Source organism: Physcomitrium patens, chromosome 20 (assembly GCF_059467195.1).
Source record: "Physcomitrium patens ecotype Gransden chromosome 20, ASM5946719v1, whole genome shotgun sequence".
Classification (NCBI taxonomy): Eukaryota; Viridiplantae; Streptophyta; class Bryopsida; order Funariales; family Funariaceae; genus Physcomitrium; species Physcomitrium patens.
In genome coordinates this window covers 4,240,772-4,264,754 of record NC_143429.1, presented here as the reverse complement: position 1 = coordinate 4,264,754, position 23,983 = coordinate 4,240,772, and the positions used below count along the sequence as shown (strand labels likewise).

The window sequence follows — 23,983 nt, the reverse complement described above, 5'->3', positions numbered from 1 at the left end:
ATTCCGCTAATACATCCACAATGCTACATGAAGTTTGTTGAGAATATTTTAGAAAGTCATAAGAGTAGGTAGAAATAATGTGCATATATAGACACAAGTGAGTATATAAAACGAGAGAGAGCTTCTAAAAAAATTGTGTATTGATGTGATTGTTTTACATATATATAAAGAAAAGAGGAAAAGATGAACAGTTTCTCTCTACTACATTCTAAACATTGTAGCTATAATATTTATTGTAACTACAATGAATGTTATAGAGAGCCCCAACTATATTTAATGCTTTCAATACTCCTCTTTACTTGTCATAATATTTATATAACATAAAATTTGCATTGAATTATGATCTATATTTTTTTATAATCTTGCAAGATCAATAATTGTTACCTCATTAAAACCTTATGTAGAAAAATCTTATTACATTTAAGGACAAAAACCGTAGATGAAAGAAAAAGTGTACAACATTATTTTTCTTAATTATTTAAAGAATTTATTAACTTTCTTGCTTAAGAAAAGCACGTCATTGCATGCCAATACTATAAGTAAGTTCACAATGATTGTACAAAAGGAGAGCTTTAGTCAAAAGATCAAAAAGATTATTTATAGATTAAATTTTTTTAATCTTAAGTACTTGATTAATAAAAAAATTATGGATGTAACTAAAATATTTTAGATTATTATGCTTTGCTTTGTTACCTTTAATGAAACTAACTTACATTTGTGCATTACAAGCACTATTGTTTTCATGAAAAATACTTGAAGAATCATCATATGAAAGTCAACATGTTGTTTGAATGAATTTATCAATTAATTGCAACCAAATACATTCTTGAAATGCTTCATGTAAGGCAATAATTTTTGCATGGTTGGATGAAGTTACAGTTATAGTTTGTTTCATTGATTTTTATGATATTGCAGCTCTATATCTTAAGAATACATAGCCTATTTGAAATTTAGTTGTTGTAATATCAGATTTATATCCTACATCATAATATCCAATCAATTTTGGATTTACAAATCATGTATAATATATTTTTAAGTCTTTAGTATCTTTTAAATAATACAATAAGTATTTGATGCCATTCTAATATTGTAGTGTTGGACATGCACTATATCTTACAAAAATATTAATTGCAAATGCAATATCTAGACTTGTAGATGTGGCTAAATATAAAAGTGCTCCAATTGCTACAAGATATGGATATTGATCTCCCAAAATTTCTTCTTCCTCCTTGTAAAAATAGTATCGATCATCACTATTACAACCACATCCAATAATTGGTGTTGACAATGGATAAGCATCAATCATATTGAATTTCTACAAGATTTGTCTAATATATGTTAGTTGGTAGAAAAAAATGCTACAATCTCTAAAATGCTTAAATTGAAGATCAATGTAGAAAGTTGTTTTTCCTAGTATTTTCATCTCAAACTCATGGATAAGTAGGTTAATAGCTACGACATATACACATCTAATATCCACTAGATTAAAATCATCAATAGATACAGTGATGATCTCAAAACCAATTTTATCTTATTTGATAAACAAACAAGGAATTAATAGATCACTTACAAACTTATTTGTAATTAAATAATCTTAAAGATGTTGATATTACATGTATCCAAATTGTTTTAGACTACACAGGGTTTTATGTAATTTAATACTATAATATCGACATAAAGTAATTACATTTAGAATTTTTGTTTTTAAACTAGATGAAACTTTCATATAAATTTTTGTATCAAGAGAACTATATAAATATGTAATTACCACATCTATGAGATGCATCTCAAGCCTCGTATGGACTGCCATTCCAATAATATATTGAAATATAATTGAATCCATGACTAAAAAATATGTAGATTAATAATCAATGCCAAATTGTTGGATAAATCCTTAAGCAATAAGACAAGTTTTATAGTGGATTATTTTACCCTTAGCATCTTACTTGCATACTAATATCATTTGATATCCCATAGGACAAGATGTAAGAGTGTCCACAATTGGACCAAAGACTTTTCTCTTATATAAAGAAGTATATTCTTCTTTAATGGTATTTTTCTATTTTAACTAATTAAGGAGACAAATCTCTGCTTTGATAGTTTGAGATTTAGGATCCTCTTCCTCATAAGAAAGAGCTTCTATAATCATGCATGCAAATGACTCATCTATTGTAATAGATGGTCTATCTCAAATGTTGTTTATAGCACAATATAGAATAGATAATTTTGTATTCAGTTTGATTTTATTCTTCTTAATATCAAGATTTTCTATTGCATGAGGTGAAGATATAATTTGCATGGACATATCATCATTAATTGATAGTTCTATAGATTTAGTAGGAATTTCTACAAAAACAATACGAGAATCAGTACATGTTATAGCCTTCTTCTTATATGGTTGTTTATCTTTTTAGTTTTTGATGTTATAACCTGAGGTATATTAGTTAATGGTATTGCAATCTGAACAAGTGCATTTTGAGCCTCATTAATAGAAACTCTTGTAATCCAAGAAACATCATTGAAGCCATCAAGTATTTCATATACAATCCGTTTTAGATACAAAATATTAGCAACTTCAATTTTAGCCAAAGTTGTTTTAGGATCAAGATTCATTATAAATTTTTCTAATGCTCCAAATATAAGTATTATATTTCTTTATTGATTAAATACTACTTTTCAAAGAGATGAAAATATGTTTTCTTCAAAATAATAATTTTAAAAATATGCACGTAATAACGTGCTAGTTGATGGATAAAGAATACAAATAATACTTGATGAATCAAAACCAACTTATATGCCTTCTTATTAATGAACTCCAATGATATGCCATTGAGGTTTTGGTATTGGAACCCAAGCATGGCAACCAAATACTCATAAATAAGATACATTAAGAACACAACCTGAAATAAGCTCTTGTAGTATAATAATTTCAAGAGAAGAAGGATGAATGCATATTAATGCTACAGCATGCAAAATTGCATGACTTCACATAGATACAAGTAAATTTTCTTGAAGAAGGAGTGGTCGGATAATGAGTTGTGTATGCTTTATAAATGACTCTACAAATCTATTTTAAATATATTCATATAGAATACAATATGTCAATTCAATCCCTATTATAATATAATAGTCTTTAAAAGACTTTGATGCAAATTCTTTTACATTATCTATATGAAATATTTTGATAGGACAATTAGGAAAATATACCTAGAAAAAAATAAGCATAGATATAAGATTGGAAAACACCATGTTTTAGATTGATAATAATAAAATATGAGTTTATTTGCTTAATGTATCAACAAAGAGAAAAAAATAGTAAAATGGTCCAAATATTGGATTAATAGGACCACAAATATTATCATGCAACCTTTCAAGTATTAATAATAACTCTTCTAAAAGTTTCAAAATTGAAAGCCAAGCAATCATTTTGCTTGCACACATCCATGACATAATTCTATAGAATTTATATCTACATGTTTTAAATTATGTCTAGTTATACATAAAATTATCTTCCAAAATAATGTGAAGCTTGAATATCCTAATCATCCATCTCAGAGAAAAGCATGATTCTTTGTAATAGATGATGTAAAATTAAATATAATAGGAGGTCCAATTGCAATCCAATATAAATCATTTGTTGTAGCAAAGGTTTTTTCAACAACTTTATGATTTTGTACAAGAATCAAAACCTCCTGCCTATCTAAAATGGCAATTGAGGGGTGATAACTATTGGCATGCACATCTTGGTAGCCGACCAAACTTTGAGATGTTGAGGGTGCAAACATTACATATTTACATTTTATGATGGAGCTCCCAAGCAATTTTTCTATTGTTGTTCCTTCTTAGAAATAAAATTCATTTTTTCCAACCATAATCATCAAATATCTAATTTATTAAGTTAAGGATTTTTTAATATAAAATCGTCTATCTTGCAAGATAGTATATGTTGTTGCAAAATCAATGAATATATTATTTGACTCATCATTAGAAATTTTGTCATTCATATAAGCCTCTAAATCATCAATACTAATTGAATCTATAAACAAATCTATGGTATGAACTTCACATACTTGCCAATTGCTGCTACTCCTTCTTATTTTCTCAATTCTACTACCAAACTGCTACTGATTATCTTGCCCTGCTATTTGTAATTATTATCTACCATTATTGTTGCTATTGCTATCTATAATCATCATCATGTTGCTATTGCTATCTATAATCATCATCACCTCTGCCATTTGTGGTTTATCATTTTTTGTTGTTGTCACATTCTACTACAAACCCTTGTTTTTGTAAAAAAAAAAACTCATCAAAATTTTTAACATTTTTGATTTTAAGTTCAATTTTATTATTTTATTTGACTTTACATTTCAAGGTGTATTTTACTCAACCTTTTCTACTTGATCTTGTATTTTCTTTACAAGTTTATTTATAATGAGTGCTTCAACATCCTCAACTATTTTTACTATGTTTTCAACTATCACCACTACATCCCAACATTTTCAACATCCTCAACTATTTTTACTATGTTTTCAACTATCACCACTACATCCCAACATTTTCAAGCTCTTTTATTTCTACCATTGGGAAATAATGGGCAGAACTTGAAGGCTTGGATGCTTTCCCATGTTGTATAGTTTGTTTTCTGATCACAATGACTTGGATGCTTTCCCATGTTGTATAGTTTGTTTTCTGATCACAATGACTAAGAAGGAATTATGTTGTATAGTTTGTTTTCTGATCACAATGACGAAGAAGGAATTATGTGTTTATTCTTGGTGCAATTAGTCAAAATCGTAAAAAGAAGAATAATTCTTGCGAGCTCTACTTATCATTAACCTTTGAGGAAGTTTGTACGAGCACGAAGCAGTGGAGTCTTATCCAAGGAGATCATTCAATTTTGTTGTCTCTGAGGGAATGTGGCTTGTCCTTCGTCCTCCTATCCCATGTTTTGTTTCTACTGATCTGCAATTGACCCCACTTTTTCTCACCTTCTTGCAAAGCATTTCTGCTTCGAGAGTCTCAAGATTGTTATTGCGCTGTCTGCTGAGCCATGTATCTCAGCGAGGATGGCAGAGACAAATTAGCAAATCCTCGTGCTCTGAAACTGAAGCTCTCTGGGATGATCAGTGCTAGGAAACCTTGAGAGGTGCTTGTTTAGACAATATCAATATTTCTTTTGACTTCTGCTCGAACGTGGACCTAGTATAATATCGACGCTTCTGGGAGAAGATGCCCAATGCAGAACTGAGATAGCCAGTTGTCCACCTGTCCCCTGTACAACAATTTATCATGCTGCAATACATTTACGAACACGAATATCATCTAAATTATACTTACGATTTGCCATTATTTTGTGAATAATGCTACTGATTATTAATGCCGTTTCTCGTATTACCTTGCAGGCGGATGTAGTTGTCTCTCTATCTTAGCACACTTCTCTGTAGTATGGATCGTCGTTGTTCAAGCCAGATCGCTCTGTCCACTTTGTTTTGCCGTCAGGATAGTGACATTAAATTGGAGGAACAATGGCTACCTGGTTCTTCCTCAATGATAGAATGCTCACAAAAAAAATTGAACGTTGCGTTATACGCAGATAGCCAATCACCACGAGAAATTATTTTATTTAAACCACTGAAGAATCGCTGCTTTTTAAGAGACCTGCTTGTGATGTAAACAGAAGTAGAATACTGTGCATGTAGATAATAGAAATACACAAGAGACCAGATGATTGATGGCTTTCCCAATATAACTCAACGAACCCAAGGGTAGCTCTTTGCAACTTATCGCATGGAGACCACCACCAGGAACAGCACCTTTGTCATTACGAGGACAGCTAGCTTTTCCGCAACAATAACTGGTGGCCTTTCTTTGTCTGAGCCACTCGTATTTGTATTTGCTTCTGCGTTTATAGCTGCCGTGCACTCCTTCCTCCACTGGTCCTTATCCTTCACCTCATATATTACAACGTTATCTAATAAAGGGCCGTAGCTACCTTTCGTCAAGCTTGAAAATGTGATCTTGGCGGACTTGTCTGCTGGCATCTTGAATGTGTAGTTCCTCGTCAACCATCCCAAGTTGGATTTCTCGAACCCAGAGGTATTCATGTTTTCATATTCATTTTCTAACAGGACTTTGCCACTCTCTGAACCCATGATGTTAATCTTCATCTTTCCAAACCGGAACACCGGAGACTCTTCTCCGGGCAGTAATTGCGCGTATTCCAGTATCGGGTTTGCTGCTGTGTCGAACAGCAATACGTACTCGTGGTCCTTGTCGCTGGATGAATTGGAGGGCACCCAGAACATGGTGCTGATCACGCCTTGGAGGAGACCTGCATTCAACTCGACAGTATATCGCCCTCCGTCAGTGGCAGATTGGAAAGCATATTCGTTGTCCATGAAGAACCCGTAACGTCTCCTCCCCGGCTCTGTTTTCCACAATCAGAGAAGATTTCAGATGCTTTGAAAGTCGTTTACAGCATCCAAATTTCTTCGAAATTTAACTTGAACTACAGTTTAGCAAAGTAGACAGTGATGAGAACAACAAAGTTCTAATCTGTTTACATTCATGCCATAACAGTTCTGTTTTTTTCGTAGTTTGCGGTGGGAGAACACTAAAACAGTCTTAACGTAAAACTTTCCATGTACGGTGGAAAAAATGAACTGAGTCTACATTGCAGTCTACTTAAAAACTTTGAGGTGTGATGCGAGACTTAAGCATGTGTATCTTAGTTGTGGACTTGTCTGAACTATAGGTGGTTGGAAAAACAGTGGTCCACAGCATATAGGACCAGCATTCCAGTTGGCTAGTTGGTAAAACAGTTACCCGTAACTCGAATTGTCGACCCCGTCATTGCTACCCGCACTTTCCCGGATTCCACATTCCAATGGGGACAGTAGAATTTGTCAGGAGCAGTCACCACTAAATCGTGCCCGCTTGCGAAGCCAGTGCCGGCAGGCAAGATCAGTTTTTCAAAGCTCCCGTTCTCGACTAAATTCACTATGTTAACTTGGATGTTCGCCACTAGCAAGCCGTAATAGCCTCTCACCAGGGACATCAGGTACAGGTACAAGCATTTCCCCGTCCCCAGTGTCTTGAAGGAGACCCTCATCCAGTCAAGATTGTCCATGGAGCTGTTAGGGTTTGACATGAGCACAAAGGGGCTGGGTTTGGGCACAATCTCCTTGCCCTGGTCGTCGAAGACAATTGCCTGCAGAGACTGTCTGCGGGGTCCACCGTGAGGGTTGCAGGCCAAGCTCATGGACACCACATACTCCGCATTCTCCCGCGACGTGTACATAGGCATGGAGACGATGTGCCCGCCGCCCACGCGCGAGTTCATGTGCACGATGTAAGTGGCGTTCGCAACCGCGATCGGGGGGTTGTAGATCTGCGTGTCCCAGAGCTGCACGCCCCCGTGCACGCACGTCCAGTAAGGCAATCCCGACTTCACCCCATGCGCCAACACATCCTGCATTGGGTACGACTGGAACTGGATTTTGATGTCGATGAAGTCTCCGTTCCGCAGAAGATTCGCGGCGTCGCACTCCACCCCATCGATAAGTAACAAGAGCACCACCATGACGGTCATGCAGAGCGGTGAGCACGCGCAGGGATCAACGTGGCGCTCAATACGATGAGGCAGCCGTTGTTTGCATCTCTCCATGCATCTCTCGACTACTTCATCGTCATGGCCCCATATTAATTCTTCAATCTGCTCTCAACTCTCCACTCTCACCTCCATCTCCATCGCCTCCGATGCTTGCTCGCTTGCTTGCTGAGCTCCAAATATCATCGTCTCGTCCGCGTCCTTAACTGTCAACGCTGCCTGCCCACCCTTAATGCCCTCCCTTAACTTATCGGGATTCTCACCCAGAGATTGGGTATGATACCCGGCCAAGACCTTGTTTATATCGTTTCTAGATAACCTGTAGAGACCCTGTTCTTATCAATTTCAGATAACCGGTCGAGACCATGTTTCTAGATACCCTGCCTGGGTCTCGTTCACGGTTACCTTGAACGTTTGGCTGTGAATGTTCGTTTACTTATTGCATCATACGTCTTATTATAAAACAATTTAAAACATCATAGTACATTTTCAAAACTTTTTGATGAATATGTGCTGAACATAACCACCCAATAAATATTTGGAGCACAGCAAGACACTCACCCAATAAATATATACATATGTATATATATATATATATATATATTAACAAGACATTAAGATTTGGATGATATTTGGAGCACATTTGGAACATTAAGATTTTATTTTTTATTTTCTAACAAGTTTTGATATACATATTTATATGCATATTCTAATTTTAGAAATTTCAAATCAATGTGTAAATTGATATATATATATATATATATATATATATACACATTTACAATTCACTATCAAAATATATAATAATGTATCCTAGTAAAGGCTGCAAATTTATCTATATTAAGTGTGAATTTCAAATAAAAAATATTTTTATTGATTTAAACAAAGCACCACTTCATATGTTTGAATTTTAAGCTCAGTAAAATAATTTCTTATTAACATGTAAAAACTAATGCATTTGCAAATTTTTGGATACATTTATATAGCTACTACAATAATAAATTTATTCAAAGGACTGAAATACTAATACATGAAAAAGAAAAAAAGATAGAAAGGTTTTTTAAATCCTAAAAAACCTACAACAACAACAACAACAACAAAAACAAAACAAACAAAAAAAAAACAAAAACAAAACAAAACAAACAAAATGATTTTGACACTATAGTGTGTATATATATATATATATATATATATATATGTTGTACATTTAATAGGAAACACATAGACCACAAAATTCTTGTATGTTTTATATATGGTGTTTCTAAATAAAGTCATAATATAAAATGATAAATGTATTTTTATAGACAATCATATTTGGCAGAAAAAGACATAAAATAACATGTAGTCATTAATAATAATAAGAATAAGAATAATATATTCAAAACTAAAATTTTATTTATGTGCAAAAATTATGTTTTCTAATAGATTTAACATTACTTATTAAAATTTATATATCATGGATAACACATTTTTTATGCTATGCAAACCGTGATTATTTTTTTAGCAATTAGGAATATCTTAGGTTAAAAAAAGAAGGTGAGAGGTCACAATTTTCAAAGTTTGTGATTGGTTAAAATTGAGAAGCCTTCCTTAGCTTGCTTTATATTTAGGAAAAGCAACCAAGAAGCCATGAAAGAAAAAAAAAAATGAGATGGAATGCATCTTTTTATTATATTTTATGAAGAGTGTTGCCTCCCAAAATTTATGTTAGGTCCACATGAAGAGGTGGTTTTTACAAAACTTTAAGAAGCCATGTAAGAAATTGTTTCAAGTGTTAATTAAAAAAATTAAAAACCATTTTTTTATGAATGACATAATCAATAAAAAAAAAGAAACATATAAGCCACCACATTTAGACTTCTTGTAAAAGAATAATTTAACCCATGCCGTGACCTCCGCTTCTTTTAAACCACCTCCCGAAACCAAGACAAAAGGACTACTTTTCTTTACAAAACAAGGACTTCCATGAGACTTTTAAACCATATCCTTTCAAAGCAGTCTTCTAGGTCTAAAGACTACATAAACAACCTTTAATTCAATAAAAATTGCAGATCACAACTTCTTTCTTGAAATTTTTAATGGTTCCAAAATAGAACATGATACAAAAAGAAATCTAAATCATATATATATATATATATATATATATAAAGGGGGTGTTGTTAGGTATGCTGTAGAGGAAATACAAAACTTGACAGCTTCAGCAATGGTATGGAGAACCCACAAATCCTTGAACTCACAAGCTTCGAGTTAGCAGCTTCCTATCATCAAGTTCGATGTTTATGAAACCTCCAAAGAATGTGTCAACCACCATGCTTGACGGTGACACTGAAGCTACAAAGCCTGATGTTGATACAGACTTGTTTTCCCTAAAACTTACAACTTATCAACCACTAAACAGATTTCGGGAGGATGCTATATTTTTGCTAGGTTATAGGTGACACAAGTTTCATAATTTAGCGTTCTTCTGCATCGGGCTGTGAACTTGAGATGCAAACAAGCAGATGGTCGTCGAAAACTGTGGAATAAGTTCAAATCTAGACTGATTGAAGAAGCAAGAACATTGCAGAACCCCGCTCATCACAGTTGCAGAGTTCGACATCGATAGTAGTTCCTTGGAGGTAATTGGCATGTCATCTGGATCCATTGTGGTCTGGCTCAGAGGTTCAATCACCTGGCAATCAGCGTCGCCACTGTGTTAAACATGGACCTCTTGATTAAGAATACACGGCTGATACAGGTTGAGAGAAACTCTCAGGATAAACCATGTGTAGATCAATGTCGATTTCAATTCGCTTTCTCCGAGCAGCAGCTGGGTGTATACATCGCCACCTTTGGGCTGAATCGACCTTAGATGGTGTCAAAACCTTATTTTAGTAAGATTCTAACACTCTCCACACCGATCCACTATGCAAGGGTTCGAAACTTCATGAAGATCATCTCAGGTGATGTGCATGATCCAGCTACTTCTAGAAGCAAACGCTTCTAACTCTCGTTCAGTTAAATTGTCGGCAACCACATAGCATCATTATTTAGTTCAACCTTCAATTATTAGCGTAATGCAAAAGCAATTCAGAAACCACGTTTATGATTACGAACAGTCTCAAAGTTCTGGTATCAGAAAAGAACTCTGTCATTCCACCGAGTAAGATTTCGGTGACGAGTTTGAAAGTCATCGCGTCTCAACTCTTTATGCTTCTCACGCATTCTAGGAAAGTTTGTTTCTACAAAACTAAGCTCAACATGCTCACTGAAAATCTAAGAATTGCGACATCTCTGCCCTCCATCACGGAGGTGGACACCTTCGTCTTCTCTAGCTATCTAATGATGTACAATCTAAGCAGCTTTGCTGCACTAATCTCTAGCTCCCGAAAGTCCTACCTGTCTTGGTGATATTGTGAATATATGTTTTACAAAAGAAAGGATGATCGCTGCAGGATTCCTTAGAGCGCCTGTCAAAAATGATACCGAGAATGTTGCACTGATGACATGTGCATGATGAGATCCAGCACCCGGTGGCTGCAAAACCACGGGAAAACTCTCATGGTGAGAAAGATGCGCAAAACAATATACGCAAAATCCCCAAAATAAATTTTCTAAACATCTCTTGTAAAAGAAGACTTTAGTGGAAAAAGTGATCACCTGTAACCCCACTCGTTGTCGTACCACGCAACGAGCTTCACAAAATTTTCGGCCAAAGCGAATCCTGCTTTGGAATCGAAAATGCTGGACCGGCTATCGCCGATAAACTCACACGAGGCGGGATCATTGTCATTGTAGCCCAAGATGCCCTTCATTTTCCCGTCGGCCTCTTCTCTGATTGCGGCACATATTTCTTCGTATGGGACTCGTCTATTGAGTTTAACGGTCAAATCGACAAGTGAAGCATCTGGGGTGGGAACTCGGAAGGCAATGCTGCGGACCTTCCCGTTCAAGGTCGGGATGAGGCGCCCGATTGCCTTGGACGCAGTCGTGGAGCTAGGGATGAGGTTGAACCCCGCCGCGGCACCACTTCGCCATTCCTTCAACGAAGGACCGTCCAAGGATTTCTTGGTGGCTGTGAGAGAGTGCACAGTGGTCATCAAAGCTTCTGCCACGCCGAATCTCTCGTGGAGCACCTTCATGAGGGGAGTCATGCAGTTGGTGGTGCAACCGCCCATGGACACCACATTGTGCTCGGGTCTGTATTCACGCTCGTTCACTCCCACGACAAACGTCGGCGCATCCTTGCTGAACCCTGTGATGATCACCTTCTTCGCTCCGCCTTTCAGATGAGCTGATGCTCTGTCTTTGTCAGTGTAATTCCCCGTGCACTCAACCACGTAGTCTGCTCGATGCTTACTCCACGGAATCTTAGCAAGGTCCCTGCAAATCAGTCAAATCTCATGTTATCAGCAACTTCCAGTTAACGGCGTTTCTTGATCAGCCACTGGAAGTCAAGACGAAGCAAAAGAGCTTCGCGGAAACCCTACATATGGAGCGTGATCAGGTACTTACTTCTGTCCGTAGACGGCGACCTTCTTGCCGGCAAAAGAAAGCGTGTGCGAATCCTGTGCATAGATATCAGACTTGGCGAGCTTCTGGCCATGGACCGTATCGAATGTGAACATGTAAGCCTGCAATTGCATCGCAACCATCTAATCAGAAGAGACAGATTTTCGACCGGCTTTAAGTCCAGAGCAATGCGGACTCAATTTTGGGTGCAAGCAACCGAGCATGGCATTAAAGTTCGAGGATCACGAACCATGTAATCTGTGCTAATGAAAGGGTCATTGACAGCGACCAATTCGACGTCGTCACTCTCTAGAGCGACTCTAGCAACCAAACGACCGAAGCGGCCGAAGCCGTTGATACCGATTCGAAGCTTCTCCTTTGGAGAGGCTGGTGGAGTCTTTGTTCCTGCTCACGAAGAAGGCACAAGACTCAGTTTTCAATCAACGATCACTATTACAATTCCTCGCAGCTATGTGATAGTTATAAGGAAAATGGTAAAGGTGCAATCCAATGGGCTTCTAAAACTGCCAGGGATCAGAATCAATTCCACGAGGAACCCTGAGTCTGGTATGTACAACTTCTCCTTCAGACCCATCAACAACAATAAACCCGAAGTAAACCTGCGTCCACAACACATAGATTCTGTGGAGCAATACCTCTTCCCATCTTTCGTGACTTGATTGATCCACCTTGTCGCCAAAAACGAACACACAACTGCTCACTACCCTCAATTCACAGCACTCCTTTGCGTGCCTGAATTCAAGGATCACAAGCTACAAATCGGTTTTGCTTCCGTTCGCTCAGATGGAATTGTTAAACAACTACGTATATTCTGTATTCACCGGCTATTATGGCCGGCCAAATCTACAATGGATGCGCTCAGATTCTGCACGACTCGACCTGAAGATTAAGCACACAAACGAATCAGGAAACACGTCAACCAGCTGGTCTAGCTCTACAAATCAACCAGATTTTTTTTTTTTTTTTTTTTTTTTCATTTCTTATTACTCTAGCCTGCAGTGAACTCCACGGATTCATGTGAGAATCGGAAATTAAAAAGGATCAATTCCGAGCTACTGCCTGTGATTCTCACCTCCAGAACCCCTCCTGTCTCTCCACTCAAACTACTCCCTCTTTCGATCACACAAACCAAACACGACAACTCCCAAGCTGCCACCTCATCGAAACCTCATTAAAAGCCTTTGGCGCACAGCGACATGCAACACTCACCTCGAAGAATCGACCCCGCGAAAGTTGCTTGGAAGACACAAAGGTTCACTATCGATCCACATCGATCAATCGACTGATTATAAGAAAATGATGGCAGTGAGCACGCGGTCTTATATTGCAGCCGGCTTGTGGGTGACGGGCTCGGGACCGGCCTGGCGGTGGCAATTACCGAGTCCAGCAGCCGATCAATGAACACTCGCAGCCTGCGACGGACCAGAATCATCGGAACTATCTGCCAATCATCATCTACGACAAAATTAGGAAGGTCCACGACCTTCCAGCTGCGAATAGAGCCGCAACAACTCAGCCCTTCTGTGGTGAAAACTTCGGTCCCCTTTGTCGATATGGTTCGTTGACTGAGGTCAGTCCCGACGAACGACGACGACGACAAACAGGTGGAAGGAGGGACGAATCGAAGGACGGATTCACGGAACGAGGGACGAACGACACTTCGGGTCCCTCTCGGGCGCCTTTCCGTCCTTTCCGAGCCATTTCAGTTGAGTCGCCTATTACCGTAATGGATGAACAGAATTTGGATCGTTAACAAGTCTTCTGGTCAATTTCTGTTCGCGAAGCCTGCGGTAATGTTTCTTTATATCCTTGTTGGACTACTAAGCTATTTCACTTTTCTTTTTCGTTGCTTTTGGATGCAAAGCGTTCATCCATTCTGTTTGTCGGGAAGCTCTTGTGAGCACGGTGCAGACTTCTCTGTAGGTCTCACTCCTTGTGGCTCCAATTCATTATTTTCCAGAATAATTAAGGTTAAGTCGAGTTTTTAAGTGGGACGCTAATGAGTTGAATTTAGCTCCATCTAAGTCAAATGTTCGTCAATAACTTTGGATGTGTATAACTTGGTTTACTTTCAATGCTACCAAGTTACAAATGACATGGTGACTTTTATGATAATTAGGTGATGTTCTAGATTTATTAATGTGAATGTATGATATTTAAATGTGTAAAAGTGTGTGTGTTTGTGTGTGTGTGTTTATACACATATTTACTTTCTTTTCTATCTCATTTTGAATCTAAAATTTATTTATTTTAAACTGTTGCATTCAGCTGTTATATTAAAATCAACCCAAATTGGTTAGATGTATCACAAATATCATAAAAATAGTAATATTTACAGATTCTTCTTGGTTTCTGTCTCTTTCCTTCTTTGTTTGCTTTTTCTTTTTCCTTTGTTTTTTTCTTGAAATGGTAGAGTTTTAAAAATAAAATATTAAAAAACTTTCATATTACATCAATTTCAATGTAACAGTATTTTTAATAGATTCAAGTTATTGCAATTTATAAACTAGCAAAGATTTGTGATTAAGTAATTTATGGAGGCAGTTGTCAATGTTCAGTTTAAAATACATGACTTTCCTTCTTGTGAAAAGTGAAAAATATCAAAACCACACAGAAAAAACAAAAGAACAATGAAAGAACCAATTGGCAAAGCCAAGTAACCCTAAAATCAAAACAAACCAAGGTTATTCAAATGCTTGTTCTCAACCAGTCATGACCTGCAACGAACAGCAGGGGTTCAGTCCAACAAATCAAGTTTCGAGAACCTCCATGAATGTAAACCTCCCACGTAGCTGTAAAGCACTGAAAAGAAACATGAAGTAGACAGTAAACCTCTAATCCTAACCCTAATCCCAGCCCTATTAATAGCCCTAATTGTAAATTTTGGGACCCAGAAGTTGCTGTACGTTGGTTTCTATGGAGATGGGTGTGATGGGTATTGGGCTCTGTGCCAGAGAGCACACATGATAACCTTGAGTGCTGTCTGCAAACTGTGGGCGCATGGGGTAGGTGATATGCTTCTGAGGTTTTATTGAGATAAACACCATGGCTCTCCCTCACTCTCTCATTCTCACACGGCACTGATAAGCTGGTTATCCTTCTGCAGTGCAAATATAGCTTTACTTACTTTTTCAACTGTACCTGGGTTCAATCAGTTTTTATTCGTTAGATGTATCAGTTGTGGAAAGGACTTTAAAGAGGCATGTTATATATTCCCACTGATGGGAATGTAGAGCCAGGGCTGGGAAACTTCCCTGCTTGGAGGTGAACTGTTTTTGGTCTCCCTGTAACCAACTACAAATATTATCCGATTAAATTTATTCTTCCAAAACAAATCTTACAGAATCTGGATGCATCCCTGTTTTTTATATTGTTCTATGTTTCGTTATTTCAATTGAAAGATCAATGAATATATTAATTCATTCATTGATACAAAGTTCAAGGTTTTCTTCATACAATAAATATATCATGATATTGGGTTGAACTTCCAAACTAATAATGACCATGATTTTATACTTACCATTTCATTCTATCTAAAAATATATCTTATATTTATTTTAATTTTTAAACAACTACATTAACTCATATGTATATATATATATATATATATATATATACACACACACACACAAAAAAAAAAAAAAAAAAAAAAAACATTATCAATTTCTTCTCAAACAAGACTTTATATATACAGGCCATGAACTTAATCATTCAAAGTTGTTAATTCATAAGAAAATTGTTGAACTTTGTTGCAATTGACAAACAACAAAACCATTGAACTTTCAATTTGTCTGAGTTCACATAACTTACAAATTTGTTTCATGGTAACCCTGATACCACAATGAATACAGAAGTTGATACTCACCAATTGGCTATTATAATGACCCATTTCATTTTTTTCTTAAAACACCATTGGATTATACAAAGCACCAAAATATCTACAATGTACAATCCCAAACAAGTGTCATAAAGATGCGCGTGTTCCTATTCCAATGACAAAATGGACTTTTTCCAGATCCAAACCCTAATTTGGCCCCACACTGTCTACACCAGCGATGCTGGTCATAGTGAGCCCACCCTCATCATCAGAGCCAGGAAACCCTAATCCGACTTCGAAACCCTAATTCTTCGACTGAACTTGCTCTCACCCGTCGGAGAAGAGCCACGGGCAGGCGGTCACTACGAACCTGAGACGAGTCAAAAAAATTGATCTGGATGCAATTGCGTGCGACTTTCACGCGCCTGACAGAACGTCATTTGGAAGCTTCACTGCCTTCCCTAATGAAGCCTCGGTGAACTTCTATCGAAATGTGGTCCACTTTGAGGGGATTGAGGCAATTCGGGGGTACGGATAACTTTGACAGTCTGCCAGCGACATCTCTTTCCCCTTCAGCCCGCCCTTCCCACTAGTAGCTGGAATATTCATGTATTGCCAGGAGCCGAGGAAGTTGATTCTCTACAAGCCAAAGACTTTATCTCGCTCTCTCTGTCTCTCTCTCGCCCTCTGTTTTGTGGGGGACCTGCGCACATACTTATCGGGAAAGAATCCGAAGGGTGTTGCGTCAATGGGACACCGAGATTCCTCGGATTCACGCCTTCGGAGCATCTGTCTCCAAGTTCTGTGCTCGCCAGGGCAGTCCATGTCCCTTGGAGTGGTGATCCACAAAGCGTGAGCTTCATTAACTCCAACGCCTATTTCCAGACCACGATACAATCACTGTGCGTGAGATCCGCGCTCAGGCGTCTAGTTTTATTTCTGAGATTGCGACACGAGATAGTCAGCCACGGGAACCCTTTTCGCTTCTCGTCTTCCACCCTCCACAGCTTCGGCACATTTGCATTGAGCATCACCCAGCTCAGAAAAAAAATACAATAGAATAAAAAATAAAAATAAAAAACAGGAACCGTTCGTTCCCAGCAGACAATCCCGGTGCCCATTTGCTCAGTCCCAGCAGCTTATCCACAAGCAGAGCAGAGCTGAGCTGAGCAAGCGGGGACGGAAACACACACAGATTCCCGAACAACATCAACATCATCGTCATCATCGTCATCATCGTCATCGTGGTGAAGCTCGAAATTGGCAGCAGCATCGCGTGGTTTCCTGCGAGGATTTCCAGGCCCACTCGCTTTGTCACCTCAAGCAACTCTCCGTCTTGGGTGCCGAGAAGCATATCCCATAAAGAATCCCTCTGGTGGGCCGGGGCTGGCCTTGGTTGCCAAAAACTCACACTAGTTGCTACATACATACATACATAGATTGTTGTAGTAACAAGGAATAAGGCATCTATTACCATGTGAGTGTCCAAGTATTTTGCTAGTGTTCCAAATCATGCAATTGTGGCCTCATGAATAGAAACAAGGAGTACCTTAATTATGCCAATCTCTGTTGGCAAACATAATAGGAGGAGGAGTTCATTTCAAGGTACATCCTTCTTCATACATATTTTTTTGTCATTATTTTGCTTGTTTTATGGCCAATAGATTGTGGGGTAACAATATCAAGAACATTAGAAATTACTTGTTGGAGCAAGGATGTTTGAGGAGAAATTTGTTGAATGAGAAGCACTTACAAAATGAAAATAATAATAATAATGTATTGTGTGTTTGTTATGGTATTTTACAAATTTCTTATTTGGAAAGTAACAAAAGATGTATTATACAAAGAAAACTAGGTTTTCTTACTCTTGTCAATTTCTTGGCATTTAATGAAAGTGTATAATAATAATGATAATAATAGATATATTTGATGTTTTGCATGTGGGATGTATCTTTATTTCACCTACTGATTGATTATAAAATTATAAAATTATTTTTAAATATATATTAATTAAACAAATCTTCTTATATAAAATTTAACAAAAATCAAATTATGTGTATAATTATTTGTCAAAAAAACAGGAAAGAAAAGAAAAGAAGTTATTTTGGCATTAATATAACTGAACTTAATACATAAGTAAATATATTAATCTAAAAATTGAATTGAATAATAAAAAAAATGTTATATGAACAAATAATATACTGATTCTTGAAGAGGATAAAACTGTAGTGTTTTAGAATTTTTTTTTCCTTCTTCTATTTAAAAACAAATTTCAAAATAAATAAATAAATGATTTAGAGAATAGATAAGCTTATATATAATAATAATATTATTAATAAATTAAAATAAATCGCTATTATGTATATTATTTTACAACTATTAAATCTTAAAGTTAAAATTTCCAGAGATATATTTCGATGAGTTTTTAATTGATTTCATTCATATTATTTTATTAATATGTTATGGAACTTAGTATTTTAGTAAAAAAAATCATTAAAAAAATCTATTATATGTGAAATTTAATGAAGTTAATAAAACTTAATAGACATTCTAATTTTATTTCTTAAAACAATAATTGCAATATTTTAGAATATTTTGGCATTCAAAAACATCTTATCTAAAATCCTTCCCATTGTAATATGAACATTATTTTTCAACTAGTTCGAATGATTTTTGTAATTTTAATATGATACTTGACCCTCTATTAATAATTCTTTTAATTTCACAATGTTTTCAATATTGATGATAGTAGCTAGTTGTAAAGTATAACTAATTAAAAAATAAATAAATACATAACTATGTTTATTTAATAGTTTTAAGAAATATATTTTAAAACTGTGTAAATACTAATAATTATAAAGAGAGATATTTATAAATAAATAATAAGCAATAATCTTTTTAAGAATCTATGTACAAAATAAATATTTAAAATTAAATAAAATACAAAGAGAGTGCACAATCTTCATAATGTATCTAAGGTATAAACAAAACCATAGGCTTGAGATCACCAAAAAATGTCTTAATCTTAATTTTTCTTTTAAAAGAATTATAAACACCTGTAAGTCTTGATTCTTTCAAATACAAGGTGTCTAGTATTTTTTGGACCTGGTACTAATCATATTTGAGAATATTTAATAAAGATACATAGGGTACAAAGAATAATTAGGTGCTTAAATATTTACAAAAAAAAACGTTTCTTAAAACATTAGATTTATGTTACTTTGATAATAACTTCAACTTTACAAGAAATTAATATTTCTAAAAATAAAAAATATTTTCTTATATATTACTAATTCCAATAGTGAGGGTTTTAAAATAGTTTTAAAAATACAGTACTTAAATAAAGAATGGCAATTATGTCACACAAAATCTTTAGTCTTGTCTCAATGTGAAAACTAAAAATAATTACAACAAATTTCGTGGTCGAACCAAATATGTTGTCGACCAAGGACATCAAAACACTTGTTCAATCACTGATTTCTTATTCACTTCCCTTTTTTTTTTTTTTCTGGTTTATAGAAGTTTACTAAATCACATCGTCCTTGGCTGAAGCACAAAAGTGAAGCAACAATGTAGGGAAACCTAAAGGAGGTCATTCTTCAAGGCAGCGATGCTTGCCTGTGCGCAGTTTCTTTTCAGTTGTGAATATTTCACATAAAGGAATATATATATATATATATATATTTATATGCTGAACAACATGATGAACAACATGATGAACTGACAGTGTAATAAACCTGAGGTCCCAAACATGGCATCGCACTTGCTGTGGGGACGATGAGCTCACAGTGAGTGAATGTGTGTGTGTATGAGCCATGCACCGAGGATGTTGTTTGTTGCGGCTCGGTGGAGCATCCATCCGATGAGCGTCCAGACAAGCGGGCCAGTTTGCAACAATCGGTGAAAAACCAACATGGAATCTGATTCCAGTCTTGCCAGCAAACTCCTCTGGGCCGTCCACGGAGAGGTGCTGGTTTCTAGAAACGGGACTAATGCAGCCTTTGGAAAGTAGTGATGGGGTTGTGAAGCTCAGATCACTAGCACATGAGTGGTTTCGGTAAAAGTTTTTGTCGATCCCGAGGCACAGAGAAGTTTTTTGTTAAAATTTTAAAATTTTGATTCTTTTTTTGTTTTTACTTGTTCCAGCAACCTGACTCTTATTCACTCTGCAGTGAGGAGGAAGGAGACGTTCGATATGGTCTACTTGTCCAAATTCGCCGCTGACCAGCACCTTTCGTTGCTCTCCACAGGAAGAGATTGTTTCACTGAGTTCGATGCGTCGTGATGCCATGTGGTTGACAGAATAAACGTCCCTTGGTAACTTGAGTGTGGCGCCAGACACCTGAGGTGCAAGAGGAGATATGGTGATAAGTGACTGTTGAGCACAATCGTTGGGTGGGGATGGAGAGGAGGGAGTGAGCTCAGAGGCAGCTTTCGTGGAGCTCCACAGGAAAAAGATATTCTTACCGCGAGTGAAATGCTGCCATGGTGGCCAAGGCCACTGTTATCATACCAAATCGCAAGAGGGGAATCTGTTTTTTTAAAGATATTTTATCTTGGCACTTCTATTGGATGTTGTGGATCTTGCTCTGCACCGCCTACTTGAAGCTTTTCAGCTACTAGAATTCGGCAAATTGAATTCATTTTCACTTTTGCAATGAATCATTCACTCAAAGGCTTTTGGTGCAATCGTAGGGAACCGTGTCGAAAAAGATTCTGGAAATGTAGCAGTCAGCTTCGGAATGGTGATGGATGGAAATTGCCAGCGCTGCGATGCGGTTTGGAATTCCTAGAGTCAAGCGAGGGAAAGCACCCACCATCTTCGCAGGAATTCACGGGGCGGCTAAAGATTCCATTCATGAGAGGGATCGGAAGTAACCGCAGGTAAAATAATGCAAGGTTGAAAAGGAAATCCTGAACAGCTTCCAAGATGAATGCTCCGAAAGGGGTGCAAAATCCAGACATCAGTTGATCAAGAATGACCCACGGCTTCTATTCTGAATTCATCATCCAGGCTGAAAATGATAATTAGTTCTCACTCTGACGAGATTCACCTCATGAGCACAACACCCAGGATTGCTGCACAGTGCACACAAGTCGGCTGGACCCAAGCCATGTGGGGAACAAGCAAAAAGCACTTGTGCGGGGAGCGGGGACTTATTCTCAGTTGAGTGAACTGAATCTCACAAGTCCTTCATCTAGAATAAACTTTTCCTCTTTCTGCAGGACCAGTTCAAGCCTTTAGTTTGATTGTACGCTTTGCTGCGACCGTGTCCAGAGATCAAACTCTCCATCTCGTTCCGCTTGACATCCACCCCCATGAGGTAACGATTTGGAGCAGAAGTTTTTCATCATGACATGGAGCTGAGTCTCAACAGTTGTTATGCATGTATACTAAGTCTTCTGGGCATGGAGACTGCCATGTGGAGAATGAAGTACGGCGTCCGCCTTAGCCGCTCCTCGAGGAGGGATCGTTTACTGCAAATTTCGATGCATAGGCTCTGTAAGACGGGTGCGCAGCGTCATTCGTCTTCCAAGCGCTAGCTTAGCAGCAACGCAATGCGTTCAACCCCTTTCATGAGACCACTGTGGTCTGTGATGTGACATAAGGCAATCGTGGTAAACTACAAGATTCTACATGGGTAGCATTACTTTGTACACCCTGAAGTCGACACAAAGAAAGAAGGTAGATTCGCTACACTGTAGGTTGGAGAAGCATCGCGGTACAGCGCATCTGAGTTCCATATCAAATTCAACTATTCAAAGCTCAATGTAACAAAACTGTGGACGTCTGGTACTACGGTCCAGGTCACACTGTTGAATTAGTACTTAGGAAGCACTGAAAGCTTCCAGCAGCGAAAGACGTCAGTCTCTACATGAAATTGTTCAATTGGGTGTCCGTAGGAAAGTAAAAAACAGAGAAGATTACCATCCACAGCTAAGCTCTTACGACGAGTAGATGTACAACCTCTGCATGATCTCATGGTCTAAACCAAAGGGCTCTGTGCTACACTTGGTCTCCCGGCAGTCCACATAGTGAGATGTTCTGAGACTGCTTCAAATCTCGCAACTTGTTACATATCTGCAATCATATCTTCCTGGAAGCAAACCCAAATCTAAAAGCTGTTGCTCATGTGTCGATGTAATTAGACGCTCTGTGTGTTTACAACACAATATGCCACCAGATGTATAATGTACGCACTATCCAAAGAGACATAGCTAGGAATCAGACATTCGGCGCTGAACCATCTTCACTTTCCTGTACATCCGAATTATCCTGGAAGCCATCAGGAACCACATCCTGATGAAAAACATCTGGGTGTTCAAAACGAATGTCTACCATGCGAAAATTGCCTTCCACTTCCTCATAGTCGAACGTCCTGAGTTCGGTATTTACAAGCTCATGACTGAACTCCTGATATTGAGGTCTCACCCTCCTTACAGGCACTGTCACAGAGTAAACTGTGCCCAAATCAGGATCCGAGGAGACATTTAGCTGCACTTTGTCCTCAGATTCGATCTCCACAAAATCAGAAAGAGCCCCAACAATGTTCGTCACAATCCTCCTCTTGGCGTCGTCATTCACAGAGCATCTATCTGAGATGAGAATCATTTTAAGTCTCTGTTTAGCAATAGACGCATTTGAGGAAGGATTTGACTTGGCTGGGAAAAGAATAGCCCATGCACGCGCCAACCGCTCGAGGAAACTCTCCTTCTCCTCACCCGGAAAACCCTCTGCATTGTTTGGGTAATTGGATCTCGATAGCTGCTCCTCATCAAAATGTGCCCGGCATGGTGGTAGCCTTCTGTTGTGCGGACTATCCCACCTGTCTAAATTTGCATTAGGTACTTGACTGATTTTCAACCTGCTTCCTACACGATGCTTGTCTGGAGATGGAAGAAAATGGCAGAGATTCTTGTTCACCTGTACATACAAACCCTAAAATTGTTTACAACGAAATTCCAGTACAACGTCGAGACAGCAACAAAATGCATTAATACTCTACATTAATTTGTCCGATCAAATTACTAGAGAGTGTTTTAAAAGGTACTGCTACTTGTAACTTGGTAACTCTCATAAACAAAATGACTCAGAATTCGGAGGTGAAGAGCTTAGTACTGCGATGCTACTGGCAGATAGTTGGCGTCGTTACAATTCGAGCTAGATTCACTTAAGGGCAAAATTAAGCTGTAACTGTAAGGAGAATATCATTGCAAAATCAATGAAGGGAATAACAACATAAATTGCAACATCCAACATCAGGTATTGTTCCACAGCTAAATGTCACCGTAATCCATGGAACCAATTCCCAAATTCTAATTCATCAATCAAATAAAAAACCTAATCACAAACGATACATCAGTAACAAACGAATTCTATCAAATTCAGAAATATCATCACCATTAACAACCGCAGACACCGAGACTCCATATACCACATCCAAAACCGCGACCACAAAGAATCAATAACACAACACACCTTCCAGGATTCCAGAGGCAGAGAAACCACAGCCGGACAGTGCACGCGCAACGATCTCACTGCAACAACGCACATCCTGTCACCGATGGCGCACTTACGCTGCGGCGTAGAGGTAGAGTTTCAACAAAACCACCAAACCCAATGAAGCCAACGAATCCCAAGAAACTCAGCTTGCCTCTCTGCCTAAACTCGGCACCGCACGGCCACCTAAACAATCGAAAAAAAAGAACCCTCGGAGCTTCCTCGATAACAACGGATAGAAACAATTACAACGGCAGTTGCGCACAAAGTCCTATCCCCATCATCTGCTTCTGAAAAATTTCTCGGGGGCAAGGGGAGGCTTGGAGGCCGAGTATAGGGCTCAGAATGTCGGAAGCCTCAACTGTTTTCGTGCGACTCTGTTCTGTTCGTCTCCTTCGGCGTCTCCATCCGTGCCTGGCACTCTCGGGTTGATTCTGGTTTGTGAAACATGATATTTCTCCTACACGCATTAATGGCTGAAATTCACGAATGCCGAGTTTGCATTGGAGCAGTGTGATTTTTCTTATTAAAAATCTAGCGT

At 37.7% G+C, this 23,983-nt stretch overlaps 3 protein-coding genes across 5 annotated transcripts; all 3 read right to left on the bottom strand.

Annotated features, from left to right (window-relative positions):
* Positions 1 to 4,324: 4,324 nt before the first annotated feature.
* On the bottom strand, positions 4,325 to 7,857 carry LOC112273154 (uncharacterized). 3 transcript variants are annotated; one of them, XM_073529289.2, is made up of 3 exons: positions 6,829 to 7,857; positions 5,399 to 6,334; positions 4,325 to 5,275 (listed from the first exon to the last, which is right to left on the bottom strand). In XM_073529289.2, exons 1-2 carry the CDS (start codon positions 7,667 to 7,669, stop codon positions 5,784 to 5,786), a joined length of 1,392 nt encoding a protein of 463 aa, XP_073385390.1. In that variant the 5' UTR covers positions 7,670 to 7,857; the 3' UTR covers positions 4,325 to 5,275; positions 5,399 to 5,783. The 3 variants fall into 3 exon arrangements, with proteins under 3 accessions (XP_073385390.1, XP_024357392.1, XP_073385389.1); XM_024501624.3 differs by having other exon boundaries at positions 5,399 to 6,430; positions 6,829 to 7,856; XM_073529288.2 differs by having other exon boundaries at positions 4,325 to 5,268; positions 5,399 to 6,430; positions 6,829 to 7,856.
* Positions 7,858 to 10,680: 2,823 nt separating this feature from the next.
* On the bottom strand, positions 10,681 to 15,171 carry LOC112273064 (glyceraldehyde-3-phosphate dehydrogenase, cytosolic). The gene is made up of 7 exons (XM_024501409.3): positions 15,031 to 15,171; positions 14,832 to 14,926; positions 13,334 to 13,812; positions 12,354 to 12,508; positions 12,107 to 12,225; positions 11,252 to 11,974; positions 10,681 to 11,128 (listed from the first exon to the last, which is right to left on the bottom strand). Exons 1-7 carry the CDS (start codon positions 15,169 to 15,171, stop codon positions 11,065 to 11,067), a joined length of 1,776 nt encoding a protein of 591 aa, XP_024357177.2. The 3' UTR covers positions 10,681 to 11,064.
* A 6,543-nt stretch (positions 15,172 to 21,714) lies between these two features.
* LOC112273655 (uncharacterized) lies at positions 21,715 to 23,734 on the bottom strand. Its single transcript, XM_024502673.3, has 2 exons — positions 23,422 to 23,734; positions 21,715 to 22,866 (listed from the first exon to the last, which is right to left on the bottom strand). The coding sequence occupies exons 1-2, from the start codon at positions 23,494 to 23,496 to the stop codon at positions 22,168 to 22,170; spliced, it is 774 nt and encodes a 257-aa protein (XP_024358441.1). The 5' UTR covers positions 23,497 to 23,734; the 3' UTR covers positions 21,715 to 22,167.
* Positions 23,735 to 23,983: the final 249 nt, after the last annotated feature.

Excerpts from the sequence above, each read along its gene's own strand:
- LOC112273655 (XM_024502673.3), bottom strand. The coding sequence starts at position 23,496 with ATGTGCGTTGTTGCAGTGAGATCGTTGCGCGTGCACTGTCCGGCTGTG. Across the intron at positions 22,867-23,421 it reads TGCCTCTGGAATCCTGGAAG|GTGAACAAGAATCTCTGCCA; the intron begins GTGTGTTGTGTT and ends TTGTATGTACAG.
- LOC112273064 (XM_024501409.3), bottom strand. The coding sequence starts at position 15,171 with ATGGTGTTTATCTCAATAAAACCTCAGAAGCATATCACCTACCCCATG. Across the intron at positions 14,927-15,030 it reads CCATCTCCATAGAAACCAAC|TGCTTTACAGCTACGTGGGA; the intron begins GTACAGCAACTT and ends GTTTCTTTTCAG. Across the intron at positions 11,975-12,106 it reads GTCGCCGTCTACGGACAGAA|GGACCTTGCTAAGATTCCGT; the intron begins GTAAGTACCTGA and ends ACTGATTTGCAG.
- LOC112273154 (XM_024501624.3), bottom strand. The coding sequence starts at position 7,669 with ATGGAGAGATGCAAACAACGGCTGCCTCATCGTATTGAGCGCCACGTT. Across the intron at positions 6,431-6,828 it reads GTCGACAATTCGAGTTACGG|AGCCGGGGAGGAGACGTTAC; the intron begins GTAACTGTTTTA and ends TGTGGAAAACAG.